Source organism: Hydra vulgaris, chromosome 03, assembly GCF_038396675.1.
Source record: "Hydra vulgaris chromosome 03, alternate assembly HydraT2T_AEP".
Taxonomy (NCBI): Eukaryota; Metazoa; Cnidaria; class Hydrozoa; order Anthoathecata; family Hydridae; genus Hydra; species Hydra vulgaris.
In genome coordinates this window covers 26,853,397-26,865,906 of record NC_088922.1, presented here as the reverse complement: position 1 = coordinate 26,865,906, position 12,510 = coordinate 26,853,397, and the positions used below count along the sequence as shown (strand labels likewise).

At 29.2% G+C, this 12,510-nt stretch overlaps 1 protein-coding gene across 1 annotated transcript; it reads left to right on the top strand.

The window, feature by feature from the left end:
• The first annotated feature begins 4,267 nt into the window (after window positions 1-4,267).
• LOC136078588 (prostatic spermine-binding protein-like) lies at window positions 4,268-5,186 on the top strand. Its single transcript, XM_065794368.1, has 2 exons — window positions 4,268-4,296; window positions 4,781-5,186. Exons 1-2 carry the CDS (start codon window positions 4,268-4,270, stop codon window positions 5,184-5,186), a joined length of 435 nt encoding a protein of 144 aa, XP_065650440.1.
• The last annotated feature ends 7,324 nt before the right edge of the window (window positions 5,187-12,510 follow it).

Genomic DNA, 12,510 nt, shown 5'->3' with positions numbered 1-12,510 from the left:
CTAAGCACTAATAAACACAGTAATTTGAAACTTTCCATAAATTAAAGACTTACAAAATACCCCTAAGAAGTTAACATTATTATCGCATAACACATTAGTTCTAAAGCACTATTACTTTTTACGCAACAGTAACTTTAACTTCTTCCTGGTTTATTACTGACTTTATTTTTAAAGCTACAAAGGTTTCTTTGCAAAAAACACACATTACTAGTTTCACGCTTTGTTGTTCTACAGACTTTGGAGAAGTGGCCAATTTGTGTTTTATCTTTTTTTATTGACTTATCTATTTATTATAGAAAATTAGTTATAACAAATATAAATTTCTAAGGGGCTGCAATAATATTTTCTTTTGTCAAAGAAAACATAAAGGATCAGTTTAAAACAGTCGCATTATTGTCAAATTGTCGATAAAATTTGTGAAAGTATTTTTAAATTTATTTTAAAAAAATCTTAGTGTCTTGTCAGCACATGTATACTATATTGCTGATATATTTTTCACTTTATGTAAATCGACTGCTAAGCTTTGCTACTATTACGAGGAAAGCTCGTTAAAAAAATACATTTTGACGCAGCAATAGGAGGTTCAACGAACCCGGCTCCCTGAAGTATATCATAATACTTTTTTAAGCATGCATTGACTTAGCAAGACTTTAACACAACTTTAGCGCGTTCCTGAAGTCTGAAGTCCCTCATTCAACGCATCCTGCATATAATATTCAAAATTTGCCTATTAGGCCACTACTAAAAACCTAAACCCAAACCCCCAAAGACCTTGCTGTGTCACTGACCATTGCATCAGAGGCCGCTACATTTAGAATAAAAATTGTAAACTACTAAAATTATTAAACTACTAAAACCTTGTTGAGATAGAACAACTACATTGATTAAGTATTAATTATTCCATAGATATTTTATAAATATTAATTATAAATATACATAAATAAGTTTTGAAAACTCTTTTTAATATTACAGTTAATATTAATAATAATATTGTTAAGTTTAACAATAACCTACTTTAATTACCAATAAATTTCAAGATTTAACAGGCAAGTGCCACAGTACCAATTTTTATTTATCTTGGATATTATCTTGACACAATTAAAGAAAGCGTTTTAAAAAAGAAGCTCTTAAAATCTTCCACGCTTGTGCTGTAAGAAATGGCTTTAGAATTTGAAAAACTACTATCTCATTCATTAGAGATGATGGAAGATCCTTAGCATCTAAATTAGGATCTACAGTACAAGCAGGTGTAACAACTGTAACATCATTAGGTCTTTCTCCTTTCAGCAAACGCCGCAACAAAACTAAAAAATAAGGTAAGGAGAAATTAGGATTTAAATCCATCATCTCTTGTAAAAAAAAACACTCTGAAGTTTTTTAAAGTATTTTGAAACGGTGATCTTGTTATCCAACTCTAATTCAATTATAGGTATTTCTTAAATTTGTGGATTTTTTTAAAGGTTTCCAAAAGCAAATTCATGATCATTGTCATATTAAAATCTGGATACTTTGAAAAGAAAATCTAAATGTTGATGAAAAAATATAAATATAACTATTGAATTCTGAACTTTAAAAAAAAAGACAGAATACAAATTATAAATATAACAGTTTACACTCTGAATCTAAGCACTAATAAACACAGTAATTTGAAACTTTCCATAAATTAAAGACTTACAAAATACCCCTAAGAAGTTAACATTATTATCGCATAACACATTAGTTCTAAAGCACTATTACTTTTTACACAACAGTAACTTTAACTTCTTCCTGGTTTATTACTGACTTTATTTTTAAAGCTACAAAGGTTTCTTTGCAAAAAACACACATTACTAGTTTCACACTTTGTCGTTCTACAGACTTTGGAGAAATGGCCAATTCATTTAGAAGAGATAATGAGATAAGTGAGTTCAATTCTAACGCTCTCAGTTTCTCAAGATCTTTCCAATCAGCAACTAATTGCTACCCTTTATCAAATTTAAATTGAATTTTTTTAGTCTTTTTGGTAAGCCAATTGTTACGTATATTCTTCCATAAATGGACATAACCATATAATGAAAAAATGTTTGTCTTAGTTCTCCAGGGTTTATTAGGAATGGCATCGAAAAGAGTAAAACAATGTTTATTTACTCAAACTATAGCAGTAACTTTTCTCTTAAACTGTTCAATAGACTCAATTACATTGAAAATAATAATATACTGGAAATCAGAATCTAAATAAGATACTGGTACCATACTGACAATAAAGGTAGATCCTGCAAATAGGCATTTTACCAATACAGCAAAGAGTGTTTTAGCAAGCTTTACTGGGTCACCCTTAGCACGACCATAGATTTTTCCACCATGATATGTAACAGTTGCTTTAACATACATCTCATCAATCAGTAAAAAGCATGAACTCTACTTGAATTCCAAACTGTGTTATATTTTGGAAATTAACAGATCAGTATAAAGTTTACTTGCTTTTGAGGTCAATTTTGTCAAAGATCAAACACTAGGTAGCTGAAAGTCATTTCTCAAACGCTTATATAATGCTCAGGATACAGTCATATATTCAAAGGCTTGAACAATAATATCTGGTGAGTACAAAGGTTCTCCAACAGTGGTAGTGATAAAAAAAGTCAGCCTCCATCTTTCCGCTCGATTGCGACGCCTAGAGTTAAGAGTTAAAGCTTTGGTGAAATAATACAAATTATCTGCAATCTTAATTTTAGTTATCATCAACTTTTAAATTGCGTTTCAATTAATGAGTTTTTTCAACTATGTTACAGTTTGTTTTGTCTATATATAGTTTGCAATTTAATTGGTCTAAATATAGTTGGCCAGTTAACAACCTTTGTTGGAGAGAGAACTCATAATTTTAAACCATATAATAAATCAGTCTTTGTGAAACTATTGACTTTCTCTACCGTGACTTACCCTAACTCATGACTTCTTATGGAGATGAACTTGCAAAGTTAAAAAAAAATTTAAGTAAATTAAATAATTCATCAAATCAATTGATTAAACCAAAGCCAGTTTTAAATTTCTGATTGTTGACAAGTAAATAATAATGTATATTTACGATGAACTTTTTCTTTAACAGTTTTCTGTTCATAAGCCAAGCAGATTTACTTAACTTTACGCAGACAAACAGCATATTTTTTCCTTATTGACTTAGTACGCCCTCTTGATACAAACTTGGATGGAAATTGAATTTGGGAGAAATCAAGTTGGTTCTTTGGTATTTTAACAGTATCACATGACAGTTTTATTGAATTACTTAAACAATCCAACTGATTGAAATTTATAATTTCTTTTTTATGTTTTCCAGTTTCCTTTCTAATTTCTAGAAATAAATGATCATCAACAATTGATTCTATTGTAAGTTTTTATTTCATATAACATCTTTCAAAAAGAAATTACAGTAGCCTGTTGTGCCAGTTAACAAGAGACACATCTGATGGTTCCTTATTGGCCTCAGGTAGTAAGTGACCGATGCCCCAGCCCCAGCCCCTGCTAAAAATGAGATCTTTTGTAAACCCTGCCCTGGCAAAATTATAAGATTTAGCAAGGATTAATGGCCGGTGCTAGAAAAATGTTTTTAATACTTAATATATTATAGTCTTATGCTTACATTTACTATCTATTAAATACTGGCCTACATTTATATATTTTTAAACTCTAAATTACTTCCAACAAGATTGCAAACAACCACTATAAAGTTATGAGTTACTTTAAAATAGAGAATAAGTTAAAATACTAGGAAACGTATAACTAAAGACTTAAAAAGTTGTAAGTTGCATAAAAAAAGAAAACATGAAGATGGGTATGAGTTATAAGGTTTTTTTGATGTTCAAGGAAAAAAACTGGATTAATAAATGTTTTTATAGCATAAAAACAATTTTTGTTAGACAAAAAAATAAATGATATTTTTTTGTCTAACAAAAATTGTGGATTTTAAGCCCAGAAATTTATCCATAAGTCACTGCAAGCATTAGGCTATTACAAAAAAGAGATTTAAAAAAAAATTCAGACCCATGAATTAGAGATTTAATTTTAGACTTACTTTAGTTAATGACACTGTTCCAGACTAAGCAAAAGTCTCTAATACCTAACATCTGAGATAAGATACAAGATTTAGTAAACTGAGAATAACAGAGCTTAACATCAGACAGGACTTTTTTACATTGGCTTCTTGCAATAATTAAAGGACATTTGTTCTTGAGGGAGATGTTCTTGTAAAAAAGATGAAAAGAATGATTAATGTTTAATAAAGCAATTGTTCAAGATGGTGAAAAATGTGGAGAAGAATGAAGAGTAAGGCTTGACTTAAAATTGAAGAGAAGTAATAAAAGCTTCCAAACTTTTATTCTAGAAGCTTCCAAGATGCTCTTTATGCATACACATTGCTGATATATACATATATGTTTGCTATTTATTTAAATGCTGGCATACAATATCCTTTCATTGTTATATAAACTTCATATAGTGTATTTATATGGCGTAGAATTTGCCGAAAGAGAAGATGATCAGACTGGTGTGTGATGCGACTCTAGCAAGACAAGAAAAGGAGGCATAATCTTATACAGATTGGAAAAAAAGTTGTATCAAACAATGTTTGTTAGAAAGGATTAAAGTAATTTAGGTATCAGCATGTAGAGAGGTAGCAGCTTCAGTAGAAAATGATAGTGGTAGAAGTAAAAAAAACTTGAAAAGAGTGCCATACATATTGTATGAATGAGCTTTAGTTAAGAAAAAAAATGCTCTAGATTGTTCATACTAGAGAAACAGCATAAAAAAGGCTAAAGCCTGATAATGATGATGATGGCAATGATGAAAATGATGATAATCCTTATCGTTATGAACATGATGATGATAATGATTATGATGATCATCTTGAACATGATGATGATCATCATCATCATGAACATGATGATGATGATCATTATCATAAACATTATGATGATGATGATCATCATGAACATGATGATGATGATGATCATTATCATGAACATGATGATGAAGATCATCATCATGAATATGATGATGATAATAATGATCATGATCATCATCAGCCTTTAGTCTTCCTTTTTTATCTTGTTAATGATGATGATCATGATGATGATGATAATAATGATGATGATGATGATCATCATGAACATTTCTATCATAGTCTTAAAGAAAGAAATGTAACCTTTCAAGAATAGGAGAGTGCCTCAAGCTTGGCAGATGATGATGACAATGATGATAATGATGATGATGATCATCATCATGATAATAATGATGATTATTTTGATCATAATGATGTTTATATATGCATATATATATATACAAAATATAACATGAGTTTTGAACAAAATAAATATACTTTAGGGTGTATAAATGTTTATACAACCTCAGTCACAACCTCGGCATCCGGCTATATTTTGTCAAGCCCGGCCCCGGCCCTGGTCAAATATCAACCCCAGTCACTTACTAGCCTCAAGTAAGTCACTGGCAAAAATACAACATTGGCCAGTAGCAAGTATGTATGTGTAGCAAGCAAGAAAGTATATCTTTCAGTGTGATGAAAGATGTGTTGTTCAGGGTTGAATCAATGTGAATGTTAATTGATTCAATGTGAGAGATTGCTTAAATGCCCGGTAGAAGAAAAACAAACATATACTGTTTGAAAAAGATTTGCATGAAAGGTGGCAGCTCTAAAATGATTGGATGATAGTGGAATGAATGGAAACTGTAAAAAACTATATTACATATGGAAGAAGTCTGGAAATGTCATGGCTAAGCTATTGAAAAAAACTTAATCACATAATCAGAAGAAAAAATAGATGATGCAAAGGAAAAAATATTCATAAGTATGCAGAGTTGTAATGCAAAACGTTGGGAAAACTATAGACATTGTTGAAGAAGGTTGTATTAAAATACTAAATGGAAAAATAATTGCAAAGACAGTTGCATTGAAATCAAGGTAGATGACTCATTTTTAAAAATTGCTTAACAAAATAGACATAATGAAAACGCTTTATCTGTTGTGAATAATCTTACTGGACCAGCAGAGCTAATATAGACATAATGAAAACGGTTTATCTATTATGAGTAATATTACTGGACCAGCAGAGCTAATAACCAGGAATGAATTAAAATAGCTGTTGGTACAGCTTTATTAGTCTAGCCTGCTGGTTCTCCTAGTGTACCAGCTGAGTTTCAGGTGATGTGGGTGTAGAGTGAATGTTACATTTAGGTTTAACCTCAAATGATTGTAAAAAATATTAAATAAAAGTTTATATAAGGTGGATACCATGAAAGGGAACAACAGATGCTTATTCATTTTAAGGCAAGTTTAAAAGATGTTTTTTGGAAATGTAAAAGATCAATGGATGTACCATATGTGCCAAGAGTGAGTGAGAGATGGTAATGATTGTATTATGTATTGATTTTGTCCTATTTCTGTTTTGTTTTGGTTAAATCAGACTTTTTTTTATTTACAATGTTGGAAAATTACATGTTACATGTACAAAGTTACATGAAATAAATATTGTCAAACTATAAATACCTTTACACGGAACTATAAAGTTTTGAACTATATTGCTATTTCAACTTCACCACTGCAACCTGGTTTTTCAAACTATAATTGAAAATAAAACAACTTATCTTCATAAAATAAATAATTTCAATAAGGAAAATAACCAAAAGTATACCATATAGTTTGGAACTGCATTGCTTTCAACTTCTCCACTGAAATCTGGTCCTTCAAACTATAACTGGAAATAAAACTATTTACCTTCATAAAATAAATAATTTTAATAGGGAAAATAAACGAAAGTATATCGTATAGTTTTGAACTGCAATGCTTTTAACTAAACTGCTGCAACCTGGTCTTTCAAACTATAATTGGAAATAAAACAATTTTTTTTCAGAAAATAATTAATTTTAATAGGGCAAAATGAAAAAATGTATATCATATAGTTTTGAACTGCATTACTTTCAACTTTAACACTGCAAGCATGTCTTTCAAACTATAATTGGAAATAAAAGTATTTACCATAAAATAAAAAGTTTAATAAGGAAAATCAAGAAAAGTATACCATGTTAGGGACAAAAACATCTATTCTTGATACATGTAGTGGATTAGTGTTGTATCTGGAAAAAAAGTAATCCAGCTGAGCAATTAGGTGTTGAAAAACTGTTGCTCGCTCAACAGACTGAAATCAAGAGCAGAGAGAACAGTGTAATCATTTATGGCGTGGAAGAACCAAAGAAGGATACTGTGGCTCAAAAAATCAAAGATCACAGGCTGAATGCCCCAATCAAGATACAAAGATGATACAAAATTAATTAGTCAGGCCAAAGTACGATATGATGCTGAGTTATAGCAATTAAATTTAAATAAAGCTGTTGAATGGTCAAAGGTATGACTTGTCAAACTTAATAAAATTGATAAATATGTAGTTATGCATTTAGGTAAAAAAAATATTAAGTATGAATACTCTATGGATGGGAAATCACTCAGAAAAACAAACAGAAAAAGATCATGAAGTTTTATTTTGTTCAAACTTGAAATGGAAAGATCATATAATGGCTTGTACCTCAAAAGCAAATAGAATGATATGGATATTGAAAAATACTTTTTTGAATATTGACGTACATATGCTTAGGTTATTATATAAAACATTTTTTTGGCCCCTTATTGAATTTGCAGTGCCAGTTTGGTCTCCTTATTTTAAAAGTGAAATTAAAGCTTCAGAAAGAGTGCAACATCATTTTACAAGAATTGTTTTTTTATTGTGGAATTTGACATATTACGAAAGGTTGAAAAGTCTAAATATTACAGATCTTTATATGCAAACTGCTGCTGCTACTACTACTACTACTACTACTACTACTACTACTACTACTACTACTACTACTACTACTACTACTACTACTACTACTACTACTACTACAACTACTACTACAACTACTACTACTACAACAACAACAACACCAAAAACAACAACACCAAAAATAACAACAACAACTACTACTACTATATAGTTTCGAACTGCACTGCTTTCAATTTCACCACTGAAGCCTTATCTTTCAAGCTATAATTGGAAAACAAACAATTATGAATACTAAAATACTTAATAATTTATAGCAGCCAAATTGGCAATTTAAATGTCAATAATTCATAAAATGTAAACATATTACTTTTCTTTCATGCAGTTCAGACTGAAATTTATCATCATCCATTTCCAACTTGGAAACTCCATTTTGATGTTGAATTGAAGTTACCATAGCTTCATTATTAGAACCCCGAATACTTGCTAAACTTTGCAAGACCCTCATTCTACATTCAAACTGTGATGATCCGCCTTCTGCTGCTAAATCAGATAAATGCTGTACAAGTCCATTAGCGCGACAATATTTTTCTACATAGGTCAAGGGTTTATCCTTTAGTATAGCAAATTTTATATGGCTCATGTTTTTCATGTTGATCCTTGGTTAGAAAAATGCAATGATTTATCTGAACTGTTTCCTTAAAACGTCTAGGAGCAATACAATTTTCAGAGAACATTTGCAATTTTTAAATTCTTCTAGCTGCAAACATGTGTTTGCATAGCAAACCCATGGACTTTGTAAATAAACAATCGCAGCTGTTCTCAGATAGTGTTTCACTTTTTCCAGAAGTTTGTACTATTTCATTTGCTAAGTCTCAGTCTATACTGACAGATTCATCGAGCTGAGATTTAACAAAAGAAAAAGCAAACAGCGTTAGTATATCTTTATAATCACATTCATGAAAACTTGCAACTGCACTAACAGGAACCCGTTCTGTTGTATTTATATATTTATGGTCTCTTTCTTGTCGCATGCAGGCTATAACAGTAAACAAATCTTTGAAGAATATAGGTAAAGGACTCAACAAAGAAACAACCGCTTTAATTCTATGATTGATAGATTTAAGACGATTAGTAGTCATTCTCTAAAAGTTACATTTTGTTGCTGCCAACAATGCACCCACTTGAACCTACAAGCATGCCAATTAACTTCAACATATTTAACAACAGATGGTGGCATAACTTTGTGAAATTCATCACGCAACATTTCATATTCCTTCTCAGTAGTTGCATATGTCATTTTTTGAAGAGCTTTTAAAGCAATCAGTCTTTGAGCTTCAGATACATTCATTTTTGATGTTGTCATTTCTCTGCTCATAGAACGCAAAACATGAAATATACACAACAATAAATTAATTTGTGGAAATGCATGCTCAATGCATTCACGCTCTGCCATGTCTTTGTCAGTAAAAACAGATATCTTACTCCAGTTTATATTTTTTTCCTTGAATATTTCAAACACTGTTGAAAGAAAAACACAGTCTTCTGATGCAGTTAAAAATATAGCTACAATTTCCTTTTCACCATTTGGTCAGACTACAAGAAGAATGTGTAAGGGCATTCTCAATTTAGTAAGTTTATAAGTTGCATCAACCAAAAGTAACTCAGGATATAAACCAAAAAATCGCTTCATTTCATAGTCTTGAAAAAATATTCCAGTTATGATACCATTTTCATCTGTTCTTAGCTCAAGATCTGGTCCTAATAAAAAAGAAGTTATATATTCAACAGATTTGAGCTATATTTTAAAAGAAAATCTAACTATATTGAAAAAGAACAACTGGGCAGGAGAGGCTCTATGGCCATAGAGAATGCAAATTTATTAGAAAAACAAACTCTAGCACATAATCCCCACTTAAATGTGGATATGAAATCACTCTTCAGGAAGCTACTTTCTCAAGAGCAAGCTATTGCCATTATAATGACATATCAAACTATTGAAATTTCCCGACATTTAATAAATAGTTAAATAAGTTTACTATTTTATTACTGCACCGGGTCTGGATTCGCAAAACATAGGCCTAGCACCATGTAGCTTTATCCTAGGAACATGGGAATGCTAAATTTGTATATGTAAATAAATCTGATATACTATAGTACTATAGTATAATGATTTAACTTGATAACAAGCGCATCTATACATAAAAATATTGTTAAAAATCATTTAAAAATACAAGAGATAAATCTGTGAAAGTAAGTTTAAATATAAATTTTTTGTTTGATATTTAAACTTACTTTCACATTTGCATGCATTTTATATTATTTCATTCAAACAGTATACTCCCATATTATTGTAGAATACTACATTATTTCCAAGAGTAGAGATAAAAATAGTCAAAAACTGAAACAAAAAACAATAATTACTCAAATATCAATAAATTATTACACAAATTCTCAACATAATGATAAAGTACAAAATTACTTTGTAATACCACAAAAAAACAAAGGTACTGTTACCTAAATAATGTTGATTATAATTTTTTTTACTAACTGCTGGCTAATGATCAATAAAGTAAATTTCAATTCATAAAAATTTACTAAATTTAAACCATATTTCAACAGTATGAATACTAAACTAACGTCGTGTCGTAGTGTAGAATGTCAAGGTAGAACTAAAGAAAATAAAAAAGAATATAATTAAAAGTTGTTTAAACATGCAAACAAATAATAATACAAGCTAATAAAAAATGCTTTCAACTAAAAAACTTAACTAAAGCCTTTTTTTTAGTTAAAATCATTTTAAGTTCAATTTATTTTCATTATTGCATTATTTAAGTTGCTTCATAAACTTATATTAAGAGCAAAACATTGTAGAAGAAAAAAGATAGATATTAATTTTTAATAATTTATTACTGCTCTGTTCTTTAAGAAGTTCTTTAAGAAGAATGCTCTTCCTAACAGTCCATCAATATATGTACATAACTATTTTCCCAACTTTTCATTAAAAAAATTATTATTTAACTTCTTAATTTTTCACCTTACATTTAAAGCAACATTCAAAAAAAAAAAAAGTCAATGTTGTCAAAATGAAATCAATATTTGTTTACTTATTGCACATTAATTGTTTAAAAAAAAATTATTTATACTAACCATTACATTCTTGAATGCAATTAGTGATTTTAAATCTGTACCTTTCTGTTTTGCAGCTAAGTTATGGAAATCTTTGAGAGTTTTTACCTAAGAGAAAAAGTAACATAAAAAGTTTAATGTAGAGAGTAATGTATGATAAGTATGAATTCCAATGCAACTTATATATAAAAGTGTTAAAGAAAACCTGTTTCCTTCATAACTTGATCTTTAATAAGCCACTTGCTTCCGTGCATACTCAAACGACAACAAACATCTTCTTTTTCATCCCAATTTAATTTTCTTCTTTTTGGCAGATTGTTAAACAATTCCTACAAGTAGAAAACTTGTAAAATATCTAATATATAAACTGTTTTTACCCTTATCATTCAGTAATTTATAAAATAACCTATTTTGGGGAATATTTATATATATATATATATATATATATATATATATATATATATATATATATATATATATATATATATATATATATATATATATATATATATATATATATATATATACACACACATATATATATATATATATATATATATATATGTATATATATATATATATATATATATATGTATATATATATATAAATATATATATATATATATCTATATAATATATATATATATATATGTATATATATATATATACAGTGGCGGCCGGTGACAATAAACTTTGGTGGGGCCAGCAAATATTAACCAAAAAATATCGCAACGACTCGCTGTCAGCGTAACTGATACTTAGGTGTTTGTTAGGAATTCTTTGGTCACTAGCGTTTTTTGATTGGTTGAGAGAGTTAAGCGCTAGCATACTCCCAAAATAAAGCATAAGTATTTAATGGCATTGAATCTTTTAAACCTACGTAAAAAGCAGCAAAAACTGACTGAAAACTGCCCTGATAGTGGTGCATTATGATTTGAACAGATTTCTTTTTTAGATTTTTATTTTATTTTAACTTTATGGTAAAAATTTTTAGTTAGTTTGAAGTAAGTCATTAATATAAAAAATTACGATTAACACTAAAATTTTCATAAAGGTATAATATATTTATACAAATATTCTGCTCTTCTCTGTTTCATAAGAGAAAACATTTCGATTACTTTTTAATTAAACTGATCAATATCCTGTAAATAATCTATATGTATTAATAGTACAGCTAATGCATTCAATCGATCTTGACCTGTGGAATTTCTCAAAAGTGTCTTAACTCTTTTTAAAGTACTAAAACACCGTTCAGCATCGGCTGTAGACACAGCCGATGCTGAACGGTGTGACTAAAACAATCTCTATCAACTTTGATACTTCAGAAAATGTTTCAATCAAGTTATTTTCATGCATAAATTGGGATAGGGCATTAATGGTGCCAATATCACTAAAAACAGCATTTTCATACGAAACAGTTAATTCGGACATCAACTTAACTTCACTCAGCATTGGATAGTTTGTTAGAATATTTTTTATGATTCCGAGGAAAATGGTGTCTATTAAATTTGAAATTTTTGGGATCCAAAATTGAAAATGATTTAAATATTTCAATGCTTCTAAACCTCGTTAATTTCGTAAA

Bases quoted from the DNA above. Each gene is read 5' to 3' on its own strand.
- LOC136078588 (XM_065794368.1), top strand. From the start codon at position 4,268: ATGGTGAAAAATGTGGAGAAGAATGAAGA. The intron at 4,297-4,780 runs GTAAGGCTTGAC...AGCATAAAAAAG, and splicing joins AATGTGGAGAAGAATGAAGA to GCTAAAGCCTGATAATGATG.